Consider the following 24,031-nt stretch of genomic DNA (forward strand, 5'->3'; position numbering starts at 1 on the left):
CAGATAGGTGTACCCCTAAGGGAACTGCAGGGCTCACTGAGAGGCTCTGCATTAGGAAGTTTAAAAAAAAAAAAAAAAGAAGGCATTTTCTTTTCCTTCAAATTAAGAACATATAACTCCCATTTGGGGACAGAGTCATGGTTTCTAATTCCATGTCTTAAACATTGAAAAATGTCAACAGATGTAAATTTGTGGGACAGCAAAGTTGACATCAACATCATAAGACTCTAGGATATGATGATTTCCCTTAACAACCCCTAAAGAGTTAGATGTAAATTCACCTAAATATTTTTAGACCTGTTTTCAGCAAAATATATTGCTGTAATTCATTGAGCATATATGTGACATAACAATGAAAGATGTTATGACCATAAAACAGAACTCGCCCTCTGGAGGGGGGCACAAGCAATGAATGTAATACAAGGATAGATAATAGCAAGTTTTAATAACTGATAAAGGAAAAATCAGAATGCTTTGGGAAAACGATATGGTAATAGATTCTGCAAATTTGGAGTTATAATCAAATGCTTTCATTTATTGGTGATTGTGAAACTCGGTTGTATCTGACTCTTTGCTGCAGCCTGCCAGGCTCCTCTGTCCATGGAAATCTCCAGGCAAGAATACTGGAGTGGATTACCATTTCCTTCTCTAGGGGATCTTCCTGACCAAAAGATTGAACCCAGGTTTCTGACACTGCAAGTGGATTCTTTACCATCTGAGCCGCCATTACATGTTTTTAGCTTCTACTATATGCCAAGCATGGTTTATGGTTTAAGGAGTACAACAATGAACAAAGAAGCAAACTTCAACCCCTATGAAGCTTCTATTCTAGAGTTCTGAATGAAATTATTACAATAAATAGCACTGAAATCAGTTCTGCTGTGATTCATGAGAAGTATAAAAATCTTCTAAGGAATCACTATGTTACTTAGGGATACTCTAAAGCAGAAGATTCTCTATCATTAAATTTATATTGGTTTGGCATTTAATGAAAAAATATAACAGTCAAATTTGGAAATTTTCTTTGAGTGACTCAGAATTTAAACTCAAAATATTACTAACAAATGTTTCAGATAACTTTTATCAGCATATCCCTAAATCTTTGTTTTCGTTGAAGGCTATATCTTAAAACATCTATATTTTGCACAAATTCTGTAAAGTAGGACTTAGGTCAACAAGATTTCCATATTCAAGTATCAGAAATGAATCTCAAATCTTTTAAGCAGCAGAGTAATGGAATATATTAGTACTAATAATAGTTTATAACTGATTTACCAAAACTGCCACTTGGGGCAACTAACTTCAGCTTACAAAATGGTCAACAGAGATACATGATTTCACACAAAACTTTAAAAAGAACTTAAAATCCCATCACTTGCTGTTCCTATGCTTTGGGGAAATTTTTACTACTTCCAATTCAGTGTCACATTAAAGTTAACCAGGAGTAACAGCCAGAAGTTGTTCATCTATTTACAAACCTGCATTTCCACTGCCGTTAACAGTTTCCTTGTCTTCGTCTTCTTCCTCTTCAGGAAGGGAGCTGTCCATTCTTTCCATCTTGCTGACAGATGTAGTCCGTTTTCTCTGGGACTCTGCGTCAAATTCATTATCAAAGAGGACCTGATCAACTGGATCTGCCTGGAAAGGGCTGGGCTCTGCTGGAGGCTTGGGAGTTCCATAGAAGTTTCCTGAAGACAAATAACAGCAGCTGAAAGCACTGAATGTTGAATTGAGAGTTAGAACAATATGGCTTACTGTGTCTCTGCCCTCTTATCTTATACTGAAATTTCTGAACACCCACCACTGGCCAAACGGAGGTGAAAGCACTTTTTCTTGGGAGAGGAAGAGATAGACCAGAAAGAACTAATTTCTCAAGGGCTCATCACTATATATTACCTAACCTTATCTAACACTTTAAGACTATTTGTACTAAGGCCAGGAAGTTGACTTTACATATGTAGGTTATTTATTCCTACAGGGCTTGCTTTGCACGGGTTTTATATTAAGGCCTAATTTGTGAATTTAAATGCATCAATGCTCTTGTGTAAGACTAATTGGCATAAAAAGTGGGAGAAAAGGAGGAGAAAACTAACTCAAATAATTTTGTTCTGATATGTAACATGAGTTATTTCAGTAAAATAAGGAAATACGCAGGCAAAGGATACAGCTAAGCACCTACCAGTCTGTTCTGAAATGTAGGCTGCTTATGTAAACATAATTTCTAAAATATTTTCTGAGCGTTTTAATTATATTGTTTTATCTGACAACTTATTGAACAAATAGAAACTTTATTAGCATAATTCAATATTTGCTTACTCTCAGGAAAGCAAGAAATACTTTAATATGTTGTCTTGAGAATCAGTAATTTTTGCAATAACAATGAACATTCCAGAATAGAATGAGAACAACTGAATATCTTCTCAGTTTGCAATGTAGTCCCCAGTAGGCAGCCACATATGATAGAAATTGTTCAGTGAGTCTAGCTATGCTAGCAGTTTGTGGCTCCTGCTAGCTCTGACCTTATATCAACCACTCTGCTGATGTCACAGAAAGATAAACAAGGACAGGGAGTAAAATATTCATGCTCTTCTTTTATTTAAAAAAAAAAAATCTCCAAATTCCTTGGCTCCTAAGGAGATGCTTATTCATATAAGGTAAATTAACAGGGTATAAAATGGATTATTTTTCTGAGATGAAACAAAAGCATAAAAAGTTATTCACCATATCACAGAGGCAAAGTGAAAGTCACTCAGTCATGTCTGACTCTTTGTGACCCCATGGACTATATAGTCCATGGAATTCTCCAGGCCAAAATACTGGAGTGGGTAGCCTTTCCCTTCTCCAGGGATCTTCCCAACCCAGGGATCAAACCAAGGTCTCCCACATTGCAGGCTGATTCTTTACCATCTGAGCCACAAGCGAAGCCTAAGAATACTGGAGTGGGTAGCCTATCACTTCTCCAGCAGATCTTCCTAACCCAGGAATCAAACTCGGGTCTCCTGCATTGCAGGTGGATTCTTTACCAACTGAGCTAGCAAGGAACCACAGAGGCAAATCAACAAAGAAAGCTTACCTTGTCATGCATGCTTTGAGGGGGAAAGTATTAAGATAACTTCTTTGGAAATTTGACTTTGTGTGTGAATTGTCATTAAGATGCTCAAGACAAAACAATGAAATCAAACTAACATCAATTAATCAAACTAAAATCAATCAAACAACCACATCTTCCTTCTCTCCACTCAATTACTCCTTGGCTTCCAAATCTAGGTTTGAAATGGAGTTAATCCTAATATGCAAATGTACGCAAAGAGTAATAGTAAAACAGACTAAAGTGAAAGTGAAGTCGCTCTTTGTGACCCCATGTACTGACTGTAGCTCACCAGGCTCCTCCATCCATGGGATTTTCCAGGCAAGAGTACTGGAAAGGGTTGCCATCTAAGGATCTCCGTAAACTTTTGGCCCATAAGTAAAGCAAGGAAAAATGAAAAAAGCCAGTTCACACTTCTCTGGGACAGAAGGTACAGAAATGCTTTAAACAGAGGTTTGGTTGGGGAATAGGATGCCCTAGGATCTCATTTTCCCCTTCATTATGTCCAACAGTCACACTACCAAGGAATCTGGATGTACCATGAGAAAGCTGAAAGTCCATTTTCTTCCCCCCACTTTTCTAAGGATGGTAGTTTTATAGGAAATACTAAAACACATTATTGCTGCGTATTGTTAGTAATTCTTATCTAATTCTTTTTTCTAGAACAAAAACTATGAAAAAATTCAGGATATGGTTGCTATAACCATAATCACTGACAAGAATTTATAACTTCATGATAAATTCTGGCAGTTGCCTTATTTTAAAAAATTATTGGCTTATATGATCAGGAAGATCCCCTGGAGAAGGAAATGGCTACCCACTCCAGTATTCTCGCCTGGAAAATTCTAAGGACTGAGCAACTTCACTTTCACTAGATGAAAAAAAGAAAGCTAACATTGCTTATAAGTAAATTAGATCTATTTTTCTTGAGTTGTTGGTAAATCCTAAGATGTCAGATGCTGAAAGGTATAGGATTATGAAGTTTGTGAACCCCAACAACAGTTATTCACAAAAAAGCTTTTTCATCTTTTTGAAGCTACTTTGGAACTTTTTCTTTTTTCTCTTTTTTTCTTTTCTGAAGTGTTTTCATTTTTACAATAGACCAACCATTAACTATTTTAAACCCATATAAAATCATGGACAACAATGTTAGACTAGTTAGAAATTTATTTACACATACCCAGATACTAACTTGGTGCCAGATTCCTTTCAGGTCTTCCCTTTTCCCTTCCTTAATGATATACATATTCAGTCATATATAGCTCAAGTCCTAATTTCCTGTCTGTCCTTCCCATTCTTTCCCTGAGTTATCCGAGTGTTGGTATATGTCATTTCCTGGCATGTTATATTCATCTGGGACACATGTATATGCATATATAACATATAAATGTACTTAGTCGCTCAGTCGTGTCCAACTCTTTGTGACACCATGGACTGTAGCCTGCCAGGTTCCTCTGTCCATGGGATTCTCCAGGCAAGAATATTGGAGTGGGTTGCCATGCCCTCCTCCAGGGGATCTTCCCAACCCAGGGATCGAACCCAGGTCTCCTGCATTGTGGGCAGATTCTTTACCATCTGAGCCACAAGGGAAGCATAACATATAAATACTACTGTTTTAACAAAAGCTTCATGAGTGTTTATAACATTTCATATCTTTTTTCTAAACAGTATGCTGTCCATATCCTTTTGTAACATTATTTTTATACAACTGTATTTCTAAGACTTATTCGTATAGATACATGTAGATTCTAATCATCTATTATATAACATTCCATTTTTATAAACAAATTAAAATAAACTCTATTAATTCCTTTAATAAAAGTCACTTTCATTCCCTTATTGTTTCAAATAATGCTATGACTATTCTATGAAGACCTACAAGATCTTCTAGAACTAACACCAAAAAAGATGTCCTTTTCATCACAGGGGACTGGAATGCAAAAGTAGGAAGTCAAGAGATACCTAGAGTAACAGGCAAATTTGGCCTTGGAGTACAAAATGAAGCAGGGCAAAGGCTAACAGAGTTTTGCCAAGAGAATGCACTGGTCATAGCAAACACCCTCTCCAACAACACAAGAGAAGACTACACATGGACATCACCAGATGGTCAATACCGAAATCAGATTGATTATATTCTTTGCAGCCAAAGATGGAGAAGCTCTATACAGTCAGCAAAAATAAGACTAGGAGCTGACTGTGGCTCAGATCATGAACTGCTTACTGCAAAAATCAGACTTATTGAAGAAAGTAAGGAAACCCACTAGACCATTCAGGCATGACCTAAATCAAATCCCTTACAATTATACAGTGGAACTGACAAATAGATTCAAGGGATTAGATCTGATAGACAGAGTGCCTGAAGAACTATGGACAGAGGTTCATGACTTTGTACAAGAGGCAGTGATTAAGATAATCCCCAAGAAAAAGAAATGCAAAAAGGCAAAATGGTTGTCTGAGGAGGCCTTACAAATAGCTGAGAAAAGAAGAGAAGCTAAAAGCAAAGGAGAAAAGGAAAGATATACCCATCTGAATGCAGAGTTTCAAAGAATAGGAAGGAGAGATAAGAAAGCCTTCCTCAGATCAATGCAAATAAATAGAGGAAAACAATAGAATGAGAAAGACTAGAGATGTCTTCAAGAAAATCAGAGATACAAAGAGAACATTTCATGCAAAGATGGGCACAATAAAGGACTGAAATGGTATGGACCTAACAGAAACAGAAGATATTAAGAAGAGGTGGCAAGAATACACAGAAGAAGAACTATACAAAAAAGATCTTCATGACCCAGATAACCATGAGGGTGTGATCACTCACCTAGAGACAGACATCCTGGAGTGTGAAGTCAAGTGGGCTTTAGGAAGCATCACTACAAACAAAGCTAGTGGAGGTGACGGAATTCTAGCTGAGCTATTTCAAATACTAAAAGACGATGCTGTGAAAGTGCTGCACTCAATATGAAAGCAAATTTGGAAAACTCAGCAGTGGCCTCAGGACTGGAAAAGGTCAGTTTTCATTCCAATCCCAAAGAAAGGCAATGCCAAAGAATGCTCAAACTAACGCACAATTGCACTCATCTCATATGCTAGCAAGGTAATGCTCAAAATTCTCCAAGTGAGGCTTCAGCAGTACGTGGGCCAAGAACTTCCAAATGTTCAAGCTGGATTCAGAAAAGGCAGGGAAATCACAGATCAAATTGCCAACATCTGTTGGATCATAGAAAAAGCAAGAGAGTTCCAGAAAAACATCTACTTCTGCTTTACTGACTATGCTAAAGTCTTTGACTGTGGATCACAACAAACTGTGGAAAATTCTTAAAGAGATGGGAATACCAGACCACCTTACCTGCCTCCTGAGAAATCTGTATGCAGGTCAAGAAGCAACAGTTAGAACTGGACATGGAACATATGGACTGGTTCCAAATTGGGAAAGGAGTACGTCAAGGCTGTATATTGTCACCCTGCTTATTTAACTTATATGCAGAGTACCTTATGCAAAATGCCAGGCTGGATGAAGCACAAGCTGGAATCAAGACTGCCCAGAGAAATATCAATAACCTCAGATACTCAGATGACACCATCCTTATTGCAGAAAGCAAAGAGGAACAAAAGAGCTTCTTGATGAAAGTGAAAAAGCTGGTTTAAAACTCAACATTCAAAAAACTAAGATCATGGCATCCAGTCCCATCACTTCATGGCAAATAGATAGGGAAACAATGGAAACAGTGACAGACTTTATTTTGGGGGGCTCCAAAATCACTGCAGATGGTGACTGCAGTCATGAAATTAAAAGACACTTGCTCCTTGGAAGAAAAGCTATGACCAACCTAGATAGCATATTAAAAAGCAGAGACATTACTTTGCCAACAAAGGTTTGTCTAGTCAAAACTATGGTTTTTCATTAGTCACGTATGGATGTGAGAGTTGGACTATAAAGAAAGCTGAGCACCAAAGAATTGATGCTTTGAACTGTGGTGTTGGAGAAGACTCTTGAGAGTCCCCTGGACTGCAAGGAGATCAAACCAGTCCATCCTAAAGGAGATCAGTCCTGAATATTCATTGGAAGGACTGATGCTGAAGCTGAAACTCCAATACTTTGGCCACCTGCTGCAAAGAGCTGACTCATTGGAAAAGACCCTGATGCTGGGAAAGACTGAAGGCAGGAGGAGAAAGGGGTGACAGAGAATGAGATGGTTGGATGGCATCACCGACTCGATGGACATGAGTTTGAACAAGCTCTGGGAGTTGGTGATGGACAGGGAAGCCTGGCGTGCTGCAGTCCATGGGGTCGCAAAGAGTTGGACACGACTGAGTGACTGAACTGAATTGATAATAACTGTTCAGGTACTTGTCTGCACATCCACATTGATGGGGTTTTTCTAGAGAAGGCAACCACAGAGGGAACTGCTGGGTCAGAGTTAGGTGCATCTTTGAATTTACTAGCTATTGCCAAGATGCTCTCCAAAGGGATTGTTATATCATTTTATATACTCGCCAGTTGTGTATGCGGATTTCCATTTACCACAATTATCAGACTTTAAAATTTCTATCAATCTGATGGGTGTGGAATGGTGGGTAACTTATTTTAATTTGCTTTTCCTCTTAATTGAGCATGTAGTAATTAATAATATGGAAAATGCCACTTTGTCATATACCATGTTCTTAACAGAAGAAAACATAGGAGAATATCTTTTTAAGTCATTTAAGAGAACGACTTCTTAAATGAAATTTCAAAGCACCAATCGTAAGGAAAACAGTGCTAACTCTGACTGACAAAAGTTAAGGATTTTGGTTTAATGATGAAACACAGAACAAGGTTATTAGGTGACAGAATGGGAGAAAATATCAATATCCAATAAGAGATTACTATCTAATATAAATATTTACAAACGGAAATGTGATTGAGATCCCAGTTTGAAAATAAAATGGACAAAGCAAATGAATAGACAATTTGCAGAAGTTCAAAAAACAAGCATATGAAAAGATGCTCAAACTCTCTGACTACCAGAGAAACTAAAGTTAAAGTGAGACACCGCTTCTATAACCATCAGACTGGCAAAATTACAAAGCTGGATGGTGCCAAGTGTTGATAAGGACGTGGAATCATTACTAAAGTCACTACAACTGCCCATAGCACTGCTTGGGGAGTAAAGACTGCAGAGCTACCCAAAACAACTTCATCATATTAACTATGTGTTTACCTTATAACTCAACAATTCTGCTCTTGGATATATATGCCACAGACATTCTCACACAGGTCTGTAAGAAGACATGTATGAGGATGCTGCAGATTGATCTGTGGTGATGAGGAGCTGGAGGCAAACTCGAAGTCCGTCAATAGGAGAAAGGTTAGGTAATGGATTCACAATATATAGTACTATACAATGGTTACAAAACAGTGAATTACATACATTTACAGTACAGCAATGTAGATGAATCTAAAAAACACAGTAATAAGTGAAAACAGTTTAAAACTAGTAAGATACAGAACATGGTCCAGATGTAAATAATAAATACATATACACAAGACACAATACATATTTTGCAAGATCGCATATAAACCAAAACATATATATTAAACACATCAGAATGGTTGCCTATAAGAGGGAGGTGAATGAGAGAAGGCAATTTGCACAAAAATAAAAAATAAACAGCTGTCATTTTCTCTGAGAAATCTAAACTGGCCATCTTATCTAAATTAGACATTCCTATTATTTTCTTTAAAATCCCTTGCTTTTGTTTCCTTCATAACATCTCAATTTAGTTATCTTGTTTATGTTCTGACTGCCTTCCCCACTAAGATATAGGATTTATGAAGGCAGTATCATTTCAGTGTTGCTCAGCACAGGCATCTCTAGTCCCTCTGGTAGTGCTTGGCACATAATATGAAAGAAGGATCAAATAAACAATACCTGAATGAATGAGTCATGGATGCTAATCTCAGAAAGAGTGGCTAGGTCAAACGCAGCAGGCAAGAGGAAATCATTAAAGAGTCTGAAGGAAAGAGAAATGACCAGAACTATACTTGACACGGAAGACTAGTATGGTAGCAATGAGCGGGGTGGACTGATGAGAGGGAAGAAATCGGAACATACGAGATCAACCATCATAGCCAGCACAAGTCAGTCCAGAGAGCCTACAATGAGGCGATGAAAGTATAAAGAAAGGCAGTGTGAACGATGCTACAAAGGAAGAAAAGACTCGATTGGTAACAGACTAGAGGAAACTGGTGAGAAAAAGAAGGAAGTAAGTGAAGACTCCTCTGTCTTGAGCTCTTGCTAAAGCTAAAAAGAAAAATTATGAAGACTTACTCTCTTCGATAGCACAAATGCGTATTTGGATATGATGAATTCATGATCAGATACTTATTGAACGCTATCTCTAGGAACTGAAGATAATATTAAGAAAGACATGACATCTGCTTTCACAGAGCTTGTGAAAAAGGCAATTATAATAGCATGATAAAGCAATGATGGAGAAATACAGGGTACTACTGGAGTGCACAAGTTTGCCAGTGAAGAACTGTTAGATAAAGAAAAGAAAAGAAAAAAGATTTAACAAAGACTCATTCAAAAGTTGAAATTGATCTTAAATCAGTATTCCCTAGAATCAAGTGAGTAGAGAAAACAGTTATGAAAAGAAAACCAATTTTTCTGTTTTTATTATTTTCCTCTTCAAATCTATACTCTCTTTTCTCCAAGAGAGCCAAAGTATAAACAGATTTTTTAAAGGGTACAGTATTTTTATTTCCAACCACAAACAGAACTCACAAATGCTTGAGTGAATACAATGAATGTGAATTATTATGAAATATTGCAAACTAACTAGTGTTAATGATTTTAGTATACTGTCTATAATCAACTTTAGAATAACACAGAATGCATTTAATCCCATCTTAACTAGTAAATTACAAATAGCCTAATCAAAAGAAAAACCTCTCAAAGACTAATAGAAAACACTTTTTTAAAAAGTGGTATTTTACTGATCAAATTCCATTTGAAATAATTCCAATCAGACAGTTTTCTGGGCTGCTGTTGTCAATATCTGGGGACATACCATCATATGTTCCACTTTCTAACAATGTTCCGCTCTCCTCCAGTGCTTTGAACTGTTCAACAGAAATGAAATTATAGTCCACCCCTGGTACTTCCCCATCCCTGGGGGCCCTTGTAGTACCTAAGGAAAGAAAAAAGGAAAAAATAGGTTGTAAAGTGCTTTTAAATTTAAAAAATATTGAAAATAATAGGAAATTCAGTTTAAAGAGAACACATGGGAAGCACTATTGAATATATTCTATCTAGAGTGATAAGAGAATTTGAGGCAAATTAACATTCCTAGGTCAGAGTAGGATAATACTATAGGATGAGTAAATATATTTTAATAAAATCTACAGATAGCTATGAAATTCAAAATTACAAAGATTAAAATGTTAGTGATCAAGAAAGCTTAACTTTCCAAGACTCAACAGTTAATTCTTCTTTTAAACCTTAATTCTCATGCTTGACATTTAAAGGAGAGGTAAATCCACGAAGGAAAGGCTTCAAGTTCATGCAGCTACCTTACATATTTTTTCTTTCTTAGCAGAAATGTAAGCTAATGTTCTACTTACTAGAGTTGTAAGACAATAAAAAAAGACACACAACTTTTAAAAACTCTTTTATTAATAAACTCCACTTAAAAAACCTGAACAAATATTAATCACACAATTATTTTTAGACTCATTAATGAAGGGCTCAGGGCTTAAGGTAGGAATTCACAAAATGTAATTTTATATATATTGCTGCTTAGTCATTATTCTCTTCAAGTAATTTCAAAACATTAAGCAGTAAGCAAATTGCTTAATGAAATTCACTACAGCAATTGAGCAGTAAATTTCTATCTATTAAGGAATCAATGCCAAAGTAAAATCTTTTTCGGATTCAAGATATAAATTCAAGTTATGGCAGCACTGCTGTACTTTACTGCATTTCACTGAACAGGAATCAATATTTTTTTAAGTGAAAGTGGAAATGTCACTTCAAATACTAGAAAATACAAACAAGATATCCAGGTAGTTAGCCTGGAAATAGAGTTAGGATATCGTCCTGCCAAGGATGCCTTCCCAAGCCTATTACTCTATTTATACTACCTATTTGTTAACAGCACTCCAAGTCAGAAACCTGAGACAGTAACTTTGGGTTCTTCCTTCTACTCTATACCTAGTCACCAAATCTGGTTGATTCCATCTCCTAAATTCCTGTAGGATTTATATACTTGTCTTCATTCTCACATCCACTTAATCCGTATCAGTATCAACGGGCTGTATTGCTGGTCTCCTGAGCTCAACCCTGTCTTCATCCTAGCTACTGACCTTAACCAAACTGCATCAGTGACTTTTCTAAAACCATCTGAGCAAAAAGCCTCTTAAACCTCTAAATGGTTCCCATGATCCTTGATATTAAATCCAGGTTCTACCTCTCCAGCTTCTTTCTTGCCTCACCCCTTTCACATTTTAGGCTTTAGCCATAATCAATTTTTTTTTTTCAATTCTTTTAATGTTCCTCGAACTTGCTTATCTTCAAGGCCTTGGCCAAGCCATTCTTTTCCTTGGAAGACTTCCTATTCCCTTTCCCTCTTACCTCGATTAACTGCTACTCATCGTTCAGCTTCTGACTGAGAAAGCTTCTTTAGAGAACTTTCCCATCTAGTTATGGGAATATGCAGGAACCTCATCTATTTGGTTCAGCAACACCCCAAGTCTCTGCACAGTGTAAATCCCATAGCAGGCACTCAATATACACAGTTGTCAGATAAATTAAGTAAAATTTTATACAAATGTAATCATCACAGGTCCTGGAAATATGCTATCATATTATAAATTAATTTATGGGAAGCTATTAATTGATTTTACATTCTATTATATTTTGTAATGTGAAAAAAACCCACAATGATGATGAATGGTAATAATCTCAGAAAATGATGATTAAGCAAACATTCTAAGTAACAAAGACTGTTGCATTTCTTTATCTGTTTTATATCTCAGAGGATACAAGATCTCTGAAACATAACTCCCCTTTTTCTTAACATTTTTTTTCATATCAAATTTTTGTTTCTCATATACTGATTAAAATTACATTGTTAGAGTCCCCAAATTAACAGCTTTCAGTTCCACATTAGGTAAAAGTTAATCTTAGACAGTAAATTCAACAATTAAATTTATGATTAGCAGCTGTGACAGATGGAAAACATGGCCACATATTTTGCACCTCCTCCTATCAAGAGACGGAGCCTGTTGCCTCACCTCTTGAATCTGAACTGGACTTATGGCTTGCTTTGAATACTTTAGTGTGATGTTCAGGAATCTAGATCTCTGTCTCTGTCTCCTTGGAATGGTCCCACCACCATGTATGGATGTCCAGACAAGACTACTGAATGATGAGCGAGAGTCCCATCCAATAAACAGCACCAAGGCCCCAGATATGAGAGAGGCCAGTGTAGCCCCTCTTAACGCCAGCTTAGCTGCCAAGGACCAGCCACATCAGTGGGTCCAGATGAGCTCAGCAAACTCATGAAATCATGAGAAATCATACATGATAGTTATTTTAAGCCATTAAGTTCTAGGGTAGTCTGTTATGTGGCAAAGGCTGATTGAAATATCATCTAAATAAACTCTATTATAAACATAATGACTATATAAAATCCAATTTAAAAGCAAATCATACTAAAGATAATACTATTTTATTTTAAAAAAAAGCCCTGACCCAAGAGGCAGGAGCAGCTCTGCATTTTAGTCTAGAATAATTATTAGTGGTAAAATTTTGAGCAAGCACTTAATCCCTCTAGGCTTGGTTCGCTTTCCGCAAAGTGGCACTGAGCAAGATGGTGATCATGATTCTTTCCATTAATAAACATAAAATGTGTGATTCCAGCATATATATTTCCAAGATTTACAAAGTAGCTTGAATGTTAATTCTCTTCACAAATGTATTATAAATTTTCACTTCTTCCCCTTCAAATAATGTACTCTCATACACATAAAAAGTTTTCTACCTTCCCCCACCCAACTCCACTTCCCTCAGCATTCCAGAAAATTTACCTTTCTATTCTCTTGTTACTCTCTATAAACTTAATGTAAAGCTTTGTACATCCCCTCCAATCAACATTATATCACTCCTTTTTACATAAAAATTCCTCCAAGTTCTTCTTACTCAGTGTCCAATTCCTCTCCTCTCATTTTCTCTTGAGCCCATTCCAATCAGATCACTGCCCCAACCGGTCCCACTGAGACAATCTGTGCATCAGAAGTCTCCACTTTGCTTAACCCAATGGTCAAGTGTCAGTCCATAACCTGGCAAATCAACAACCTTTGACATAACTGATCACTCCCTCCTTTTTCTGTTTTATTCTGAAATGTACAGAAAAGTACATAAAACATATATAAAGTTTAGTAGTAATAAGCAATAACAAAGCAAACTCATGCAGATGAAGAAACAAGACATTACTAGGATGCCAAAAGCCCCCTCATATGTCTCCAATCACAAATCTCTCCCTCCCTCCACCCACAACGTGACCATCATCTTTACATTTGTTTCAATGATTTCTTTTCTTTTTAAAAATGTTTTTAGCAACTAAGTAATGCATTTCTGAGCAACACAGCTTAGTTTTGCCTGGTTTGCAACTTGATGGGATTGGAGTCATACCACATGCATCCTTTTGTGTCCACATCAATACTTATCATGCTTTTAAACTTCTTCCAACTTGTTAAGTATATAAAGATATCTCACATTGTATTCAATGTGCAACTACTTTAAAAGATTGAACATTCTTTTTCATATATTTACTAGCCATAGAAATTTCTTCTGTTGTAAAGTGGCTGCTCAAGTCTGCCACTTCTCTGTTGGGCTGCCTGTCTTTTTAAAATCATAGTTCTTTACATTCTAGATACTACATTACTTCATCAAATCTAAGTAATCAACAGCTTCTAAAATACACTATTATTTTACCCTAAAAAAGAAAAAAACCCTGGCAATTATAATTGAAATATTTCATATATCGCAAGATGCATTCCAATTGTAGAGAGGCTAAAATGTGAAATAATTGTGTCTTAGCACTGCAGTCTTTTGCCAGATATATGTGGTTGCAAATGGGGTGTTTCTGCTACAGAAATATGCTTTGAAATATACTTTCTCCAAATAGTGCTTTCTGCAAAATCACACACCAAAAATAAGAAAAACTTACAGAGAAAATAGGATAGGGTTGATCTCTCAAACGCTACTGCAACTCAGTAAACAGAGCACTGGTAAAGCCAATAATAATCCCAATGAAAAATATTAATACAATTTAGTAGATGTTATGTTCCTAATAAAAAATACTAGAGTAAATAAAATACTTCATCTTTAAAATTTTCTATGAAAAGGTAGCTTGACAGAAAGGTACAGAGGGTTGAAGATACTGAATAATAAAGACAAGGCAAAAGGTACAACCAATAATTTTAAGATAAAGTACAAGTTCAAATTGAGAAAAGAGGCCAAATTGAGGTGAACAGGCATCATAAACAGTAAAACAAAACCAACATTCAGCTATGTTTATATATTCTGTGTTTACTTGCTGTTACTTGATCATACACAAGATTGGCTAGGGAAAATGAAATAACCAATGTTACTTCTCAGTTCAGTTGACATCATTCTCCTACCTACTTACCTGCATTATTGAAACAAATGTTGCAAAACAGACAGTATCTTCTCTGTGGTTTCCTTTCACCTTTTTTTTTAAAAAATAAACAGTCCTTTGATGATATAGGTTTTTCATTTTAATGTAGTCAAATTTATCAGTTCTTTCCTTTAGAGCTAATGGTTTTGTGTTTTGCTGAAGAAATCCTTTCCAAGGCCATGGAGGTAGTCTACGTTCTTTTTAAAGAAGCATTACAGCTTTGCCTTTCACACCTAGTACTTTAATGTACTAAAGCTTTTTCTCTTTTTTTTTATTTGATGGGAAGTAGTAGCCCAATTTCCATTTTTTCCCCAAATGCTTATTCAACAAGATTTATTGAAAAAATCAGTATTTTCTCCTCTAATCAGCCATGGCACTCCTGTCACAGGAATCCTATACAGAAATGCCCGTATAAGACTGAGTGTCTACATCCCATTTACCTACCAACTATTCCTGCACCTTTATCACAGTGTTATAATTATTATACTGCTGTGATAAATCCTGAGATATAGCAAAAAAAGTTCACTTACCTTATTTTTTCTTCTATTCATAGCCTTTCTATATAAATTCTAGAATCAGGCTAAAAATGCTGAACTTTTTATTGAATTAGATTGAATCTATTAATCAATTTGAGAAGAACTGAAATCTTTACCATATTGAGTCTTTAATCCATGAACAAGAAATCTGTCAAAATATTTAGATCTTCCTTAATGTCCATTAATTTTACCTTATAGAGATCTTTACCCTTTATACTTAGAGATGAATTAGGTATTTCAACTCTTTTTATGCTATTTTTATGCTATTTATGATATTTTTCTACAAATTTTCATTTTTTAATTGTTGATAGTATGAAAGAACAAAACTACGGGAGTTTATTTGGTCACTTTACATAATTTATCTCTAATAAAATTGACTAGTTCTAACGGTATAAAATTCACCTATAACATAAGTCACTAATTCTAGTGACAGAATTCTATGAATTTTGGGAACCATCACTCCCAATTCCTTGTGCCCTTTTGCAGTCTCCCACCCAGTGGCAGCCACTGATCTGTTGTCACTATAGTTCTGCCTTTAATAGATGCTCACATAAATGAAATCACACATTAATTTGATTTCAGTAGTGGTTTGTGTCTGGCTTCTTTCACTTTGCATGACGCTTTTGAGATTCATCCAGTTTGCTGTTCAATATCCTTTTATTACTGAGGGGTGTGCCAAATCCACTGTATAGATACACCAGAATTTGATTATGCATTCACCACTGGTGGACATGTAGGTCGCTTCCAGATTTTAGATACTATATAAAAAGCTGTTGCATGTTTACAAGTCTTTGGGTAGATTTATATTTAAATTTATGTTGGGTTAATACCTAAGAGTAGAATTGCTGGGTCATATGACAAGCATATGCTTAACTTTATAAGAAAAAAGTCCAAAGTAGACATATTACTTTGCATTCCCACAAACAATATATAAGAGCTATAGTTGTTTTACATTATTGTTTCCATGTAGATATTCCTTTCTGGAGCTTCCTGACAGATTTACTTTTTCTAAATCCCATGAAAATGAGTTGAAGGCGAAAGTGAAGAGGAAAAAAAAATATTGTTCTACTGTGAGAATTAAAGCTTAATAATTTAACATAGAGATGTTACTGGTTTGAAAGGATCTATTGATATCAATTGAAAGCAAGAGAAGGAAAGACTGAAAGCAGAATGAAATGTTAAAGCTGACATTTCCAAGGACTAGGACAGAGCAGAGGGGAGAGCAGCAGCCACAATCTATCCATCAGTCTTACCTGCAGCTGTTCCCATGCTGTGTGGTCAGGGCTCTGATGATAACAGTGGGTTGTTCTTGCAAATATAATACTGAAGGCCAGATAAGACCCTAAGTTGGCAGCTTCAACATGATTCTGTGTAATGTTTTTAACATTGGTCAGGGCATCTGAATGCTACCTGAACACTATTCAACAATGTTCTCTGATATTTTCCTCCATTTGATATTTGCTATGAGTTGCAGAGCTTTGTAAATAAGAGAAGTGCAGGAAGTGAATGCTGTTGTAGAATACTTCAGCCTGAAATCAGAAACTAGTCTACAATCTGAAGTAAAAGCAACATAGACTTCAATGGCAAAAACAAACAATCAGGACAAGAAAACAAGTACTTTCAAGCATTAAAAAAGGAAACAAGCTTATATGAATGACCAGTGCAAAATGAAATATTTTTTCCTATGTCTGAATATTTGTTACCAAAGATCAAGGCGGTCAGATAATGCAACTGATACTTTGTGTGCTTCAAATTTTCATTTCAGGAGTGCAAAATTCAAATATTAAATATGTGTAGTATTACCTTTCCAACTTTCAGATGATTTTTATTTGGCATTTATTTTGTGTTAGTGTTCATTCTTTTAAGACTTCTTTTGTTAGCAAATGCCTGTATCAGGCTGAGACCATTGAAAAATTTTACCAAAGTTTTGTTATATTAATTTTTAATAATATTAAACCATTTGATTTTATGCTGTGCTTTTCTCTCTTTAAGCACTTGGTGCACTCAGGAGAAACCATCCCACACCTCAGTGCTCAGAGCCATTATTACGGCTCTAGTGGTCAAGTGTGGCAGTCATTAGGGCTCGCAAGGTACTTGGCTCAGCGGATTCATCACAATCAGCCACAGGTTACACTAAGATTAAATGATGATATCACTTGTCACAAATTACCAGCAACCTGCTTCCTGCTGGAAGGAATCTGGCTCTGTGCTCAAGCCCAAGTACACATATGAAGGCAATCTTAAAATCCCTTCTTGGAGCATCTGTCTCCTGGAACTGCTACCAGTACCAACCCTGTATCAGCCAGGGTCCAAGCAGGAGGAAGAAACGAGATGATAACTTGAACAAGGACAACCTAATGTAAAGAATTATTAACTATTTATAAAGAATTAACTAAGGTGGAATAAAAGAGAATTCTACAGAGTATCATCCTAGAGCTGAACAAGAATACCCAAGTATGGAAAAAACTTGGAAGAAAGAGATGCTCTCAAAGTCTGAAATTCAGACCTTTTTGGAGCAGGTGCATAGCAGCCCACTGGATGGTAGAGAAGTTGGCTGTGTTGCCTTGGGACAGAGCTGGTTCACCATCAGTGAGTTGAGGCTGGTGGGCAGGGTCTGCTGGAGTACCAATAAAATTCACCAGCAAACTGCCTTGAGTGGAAGGGACATGTAGAGGGGTGTTTTGGACTTACTAGAAAATCAGCTGGGAAACTGGCTGGGCTTGCTGGAAACCCGGTGGGAAAACATTTGCAAGAGATTTTGCTGAAATCTGGGGAGCCTGCTGGGTTCCCCACAGAACTCATCAGGAAACTGTGAAGAACTCAGCTGGCACATTGGTGGAATTTATGAAGCCACCTATGTGAGCGTGTTCCTGAACTCACTGCTGGGACCCCCTCCCCTCCAACTCCTACCCCTCACTCCCCTCCCTACCCTGCCCATATGAACCACTAAACTAGCCCCTGGGTAGCTGACTGCTAGAGTGCTGCTGAATCTGAGTATCTTTTTGCAGGCAGGAGCAAAAAGAAAAAGGCACACTGAAGCCAGGAAAAGAAGACTCTTTTTTTCTCCAGTATCCTTCCTACACCTTCTACTGACAAAGCTCAACTTGTGCCAGATGGTAAGGAGAAAATGTGACAATATCACAAGTAGGCAAAAAGAGTAGATTTGAAGCCAAGAGGCTGTGAGTAATAAACTGGCAGACTAGTTTTCTGAGAGATTACATCATGAACTCAAGTTGAATTTTTGTCAAATGTTTTTTCAGCACCTATGGAGAAGATCATATGGCTTTTCTAGTTGGTTACTATATTAATCTTCACATGTTATACCAACCTTGCATTCCTGGGACAAATCTCACTTGGTCACAATGTGTTATCCTTTTTCTATATTGCTGCATACTGATTTGCTAAAATAAACGACTTTGAGTCTATGTTCATGAAAAATTTTGGTGTAATACTCTTAATGTTTTCATCTGGCTTTAGAATCAGGATAATGCTCAGACCATGGAGTGAGGTTGGGAAATGTTCTAATTTTCAGAAGAAGCTGTATAGAACTGGCATTATTTCTTCTTTAAATATTTGGAACAATTTACCAGTACCATCTGGGCCTGAAGTTTTCTCTACGGGAAAATGAAAAACTACAAATTTAATTTCTTTAATAGATACAGGGCTGTTCAGTTCTTCTATTTCTTCCTGAGTGAGCATTGGTAGTTTTTGTCTTCCAAGGGATTTATACATTTCATATGAGTTGTTGAGTTTACTGGCATAAATAGTTTAGAAAACTCCTTATTATCCACTTAACCTCTCTGTAGGATTTTCAGTGATACTCTCATTCCCAATAATGTTTATCACTTCTATTAATCTTTAAGAAGCAGCTCTGAATTTCACAGATTTCTCTCTATTGTTTCTCTATTTTCTAGTTTATTGATTTCTGCTTTTTATTATTCCCTTCCTGCTACTTAATTTGGGTTTACTTTGCTCTTAAGGTAGAAATTTAGATCATCGATAGAGATCTTTATTATTTTCTAATATAAGTATTCATTACTATAAGTTTCCCTCTAAATACTGCTCTAGTAACACCCCACAAATTGATATACTGTAATGAAATGTGTGATACTTTGTAATTTTTCTTGTGGCCTATTCTTTAACTCACGAGTTAGAAGTGTAGCAATTTAATTTCCAAATATTTGGAGATTTTCTATATATCTTTCTGTAAATGATTTCTAATTCCATTAGGATCTATCTTAAATGTAATTATGAAGTTTTCTATTTTCCTTTTAGTTCTCATTCTGAAATCATTTCCATTCCATCTGAAGAATTTTCTTTACTATTTTTTATAGTACAAGTCTACTGGAGAAAAATTCCCTCATCCTTTTTTTGTCTCAAAAATTTATTTCTTTTCATTTTTAAGAATATTTTTACTGTATACAAATCTAGATTGGCATCTTTTTCTTTCCTTCCAGCATTTTGAAGATAACATTTGATTGGCTTCCAGCTTGTACTGTTTCTGTTGATAAGTCTGTAGTCAATCTATATTCCCTTGTATGATCTCTTTTTCTGTCTGCCTTTCCTATTTTCTCTTTATCACTGGTTTTCAGCAATTAGATTACAATGTACATTGACTTTTTTTTTTAATGTTTCTACTGCTTGAGGTTTGTTGATACTCTTAGATCTACTGGTTTATAGTTTTCATTGAACCTGGAAACATTTCAGCCACTATTTTTTCAAGTATTTGTTCTGCTTCCCCCACTTTGGCTGGATAGCATGCCATAGGTCAATATGAAGAGATCACAGTCCTGTTCTGTCTATAATCCAAGGTCTGAAAACAGATGCTTTAGATATCTTGCCCAATTTTACGATAAGAGGGTAAACCCAGTAGGAGGAAGTGCTTTGTGGCAAAAGGAGAACTGTCCCTGTCTCTCTCGCTGTTTGACTGCTTTTTATTTTTTTTTTTTTTCACATGACTACTTTATATTAAAGTTTATTACATTTGGAAAATCTACTGTACAGGGAAAAACCCATTGGATTAAGTAGAGTTTTGCCAAAAGCAAAAGACTATCACTCTTTGGAATATTCCTGATTCCGGCCCACAGTCGGGCCACAGGAGCTAATCAAAAGTGAGCCTGGTCCGTCCGTGGGGCAGCTCAGTGCCAGGTCCGAGACGTCTCTTGTCACTTTACAGGAGAAAGTGTCCCCGAGAGACGGCATCAAAGGGAGGGCTTGGTCTACGGGAGATTCTCTGGGCCCAGCGCCGTCTTTCCTACCCTAGAGTCGTCTCTCTTTGATCCTCCCCAGCCTAAGACACCAGGATTCAACTTTACAGGGGCCTCCCCAGTATCGTAGTCGCCCAGGCCATGGCCCTGGCCCCAAGTTCATGGACACAGGCAGGACTGCTCCAAGAGGTGACTACCCATGGGAGCCAGGAGGGGCCAGCCCACCAGTGAGGCCACCCAACAGACATCCCATACCCTGTTGCACACATGAGCGACAAACTCAAACAACGTACAAACTAAACCTAGACATCGGCTTCTGGATTTGGTTCTCCTAGTCAAAAAAAAAAAAAAAAGAAAAAGTCTTCTTAATAACCCTGATGCTGTCTCCTGACCGTAAGATTAGGGAAGAAAGATGGGGAATAACCAAATCGACTTACTTAACTTACCTCAGAAGTAACAAAGCCTACCGGGCTGTGAACAAAGAAACTAGAGGAAAAACATGTGCAAAAACAAGTTGACATCTAAGTTAGACCTCCCCACGAAACAAAGTGAATTCTGACGGAGCCCTGACCTCCTGGCCCAGCTACTCGGTGGGACACGCCCCCAGGCCTGCTGGTGTCTACCAGTAAGTGCTACAGACGTGTCCACCCTCAGCCACAGCATCTTCGTCCAAAGCAGCGGGGTCCCCTTCTCTCCAGAGCTGGGCCTGCTCCAGCTTGGAGAAACTGAGTCAGCGTGGCAGGATGCCAAGGTACCGTCTGCGGTGGAAAGGTCAGTCGTTCACAAGAAAGCCCTTGTGCCCAAGTCTTCAGGCAGAAGTCAGAGAAGCAGAGGCGAGGTCCCCTCCCCGGCGGGCCCAGGACGCCACGGGCAAGGGGAGATGCCAGCGGTGCTGGGCGCTCCAGGGAGGTGGCATGGTGGCAGGGATGCAGGTCTGCAGTTCTTCACAGAAGAGGCGAGTGGGGGGGGGGGGGGTCTAGCGAGTGGCAGGGGGAGGGGAGAGATGTCCCCCCCCATCAGGCGTAGAACTCCTCCTGCTTAGTGGGCTTCTGGTAGGCCCCGCCGTTGGCTTGTTTTGGCTCCTCCAAGGAGTAGCTGCCCTCGTCCTTCTTCTTCATCCGGTACAGCATGAAACCCACCAAGCACACGGCAAAGATGAGCCCCACGAGGCCTCCAGCAATGACCCCTCCCAGCACTTCCTTCCGGTCCAGGAGGCCCTGCGAGGCCCCCGTAGCCCCCGTGGCCTCAGGATCCCCCGGGGGCCCGTTCCGTGAGCCAGGTTCCACCGCGGCCCCAGCTGCGTTCTCCCCGGACACGTCAAAGGTGAAGTCCTGCTCCCCAGAGCCCTCTACCACTGGGACCTGGGTGGAGGGGTCCCCCTCGGCCGCCTTCTCAGTGGCAGAAGGTCCTCCATCCCCCACGTGGGGCGTGTGCGGCTCCAGATGGCCCCGGCCTGTGGGAGCTGAGGTCTCATGGTGCTCGGGCTGCACGTCCCTGTGGGGATGGGAGGTGGCAGGTCCTGGGACTGTGGTGGCTCTGGCTGTGGACACCCCGTGAGTGGTCGGGTGCAGCGTGGTCTTGCTGGGTGGGTGGGTGGCCTCCTTCTCCTGGGTGGTGAGGCCAGGCCCCGCCTCTGCCAGGAGCACCGGCCCACCCCCCTCAGGCTGCTCTCTGGTTGGCAGGACGGTGGTGGAGGCAGCGATGGCGTCTGGGCTGGTGGGCTCTGGAGCCGTGGCTGTGGTCGTCACGGGCCCCAGGTCCTTCCAGGTGGAGGGTGTCTGTGACGAGGTGATATCTGGCAGAGCACCTGCGCCCGAGCCAGAGAAGTTGTCATTGTCATCCCCAGAGCCATCCTGATCTTCGGGGGGCATGTTTATGGCCACACTGTGCGGGAGGGCCGGCTGTAGGCGCAGCGCCAGCGCGCAGAGCCACAGCCAGAGCGCCGCGCGCCTCATGCTGCCCGGACCGGCGGCTGGAGGAGAGCGGCGAGCTGCGCGGGTCAGGGCTGCGCCGCGCTGCGCGGACTGCGCGGGGATCCGGGTAGGCGCCGCTGGTTGCGCTGCGCGCAGCTCCCTCGAGCGATGCCCAGCGCGCGGCCGTCCTAGGTGAGGTCTACGGATCCGCCGGCTGCTCTCCGCTCCCCTTACGGCTGGATTCCTCTCGGATCAGCTCTGCTCCCGCCTGCACCTCTCCCGCCGAGCTCCGCCTTATAATCTGACTGCTTTTTAAAAGTTCACTTTTGTATTCTGTTTCCTCCCCATGTTTCTGTTTGATTAATTTATACTGTTAAGTCTTCCAGTTCACCAATCTTTTCTGTTGCAGTTTCTAATCTGCTATGTTAAACTCATCCAGTGAGTTTTTGAAGTTTCATATAGTTCCTTTTAAAAATATGTATCTTGTTTTCTCTTCATTCTGTTCATTTTGTCCTTTAAATCCTTGAGCATGTTTATGAGATAACTTTAAAATCTTTGGTATGGTAATTATCTGTGTCATTTCTGTTTTTTTTTTTTTTAATCAGCTCACTTTTCTTTTAATTATGAGTCACATTTTGTTTTATGCCTAGTAATTTTTTATTAGACACTAGACATTATGAATATGATGCTATTCAGTGTCTAGATATTTTTTGTTTTCCTTTAAAGAGTTCTTATTTCCCCCCTTTTTCCTCCCTCTCTTCCTTTATTTTTGCTAACTAAATAAGTTACATGCATATTCACTTGATCCTTTTGGGACTTTTTAAATTAAACTTTGTTAAAGTGGGTCTATATCTATGGCCTCTTTAACACTACTAGTTAAGCCATGACCCTTATGGGGTCTCTCCACTCAGGTTAGTTAGAACTCAAATTACTCTTGGCCCTGTGTAAGCTCTGGGGATTCTTAACCTTACAGCTCACAGAGAGTTCTTTGCCTGCATTGTGAAGTCACGTTCTCAGCTTAGTATTCAGCAATAAATCCAAGAAGGCACCTAATGCAGTTTGCCTGAGCTTTCTTTATATCTCTTCCTCTCTGATACCAAGCCCTGCAAATTCCTAACATCTCAGAATTCTTGAACACATATTTCTGTACCCTCAACTCAGAGTCTGCTAAACTCAGCCTAGGCTCTTCCTCCATGTGTTATAGCCTCAAAAGTACCTCCAGGCAGAAAGCTGATGAAATTACAGGATTCTGTTGTGTGCAATCTCCTTCCTATTCTCTTAGGGATCACAGTTGTGCTCTGTGAAATGTCTGACAACAGTAGAAATCTCTTTCTCTCACTCATTTCACTGTTTAAATTGTCTCAGGCTTTGTCAGTGGGCACCCCTACTAGGTGGTTTTTCTCCTAAATGTTCTTCTGCTATGTCCCCCCAATTTTTTAAATAGACTTTCTAGTACAACTGGACGTTCCAACCTCACCCTGCACTTTCCTCACTCTAGGTTAGGAATCAGAATTTTCTCCAGAAAGATCTAATATCTTTTAGTAAAGAATCACACTTAGAGACCAGATGTGACCATTCAATTTGCTAACTGCTACGGATGCA

At 38.7% G+C, this 24,031-nt stretch overlaps 2 protein-coding genes across 5 annotated transcripts in view; both read right to left on the reverse strand.

Moving 5' to 3' along the window:
- The window catches only part of MAGI3 (membrane associated guanylate kinase, WW and PDZ domain containing 3), a 248,562-nt gene that overhangs the window by 79,451 nt on the left and 145,080 nt on the right, over positions 1 to 24,031 (reverse strand). For all 4 annotated transcript variants that reach the window (XM_070463862.1, XM_070463860.1, XM_070463864.1 and 1 more), the window contains exons 3-4: positions 10,142 to 10,261; positions 1,479 to 1,688 (exon numbers count right to left, since the gene is read on the reverse strand). In XM_070463862.1, the coding sequence (XP_070319963.1) occupies positions 1,479 to 1,688; positions 10,142 to 10,261 (330 nt within the window). The remainder of the gene's footprint in view (positions 1 to 1,478; positions 1,689 to 10,141; positions 10,262 to 24,031) is intronic.
- Positions 20,269 to 22,724, reverse strand: LOC139033900 (syndecan-1). Its single transcript, XM_070463869.1, has one exon. It carries the CDS (start codon positions 22,469 to 22,471, stop codon positions 21,533 to 21,535), a length of 939 nt encoding a protein of 312 aa, XP_070319970.1. The 5' UTR covers positions 22,472 to 22,724; the 3' UTR covers positions 20,269 to 21,532.

Source organism: Odocoileus virginianus, unplaced genomic scaffold (assembly GCF_023699985.2).
Source record: "Odocoileus virginianus isolate 20LAN1187 ecotype Illinois unplaced genomic scaffold, Ovbor_1.2 Unplaced_Contig_8, whole genome shotgun sequence".
NCBI classification, from domain to species: Eukaryota; Metazoa; Chordata; class Mammalia; order Artiodactyla; family Cervidae; genus Odocoileus; species Odocoileus virginianus.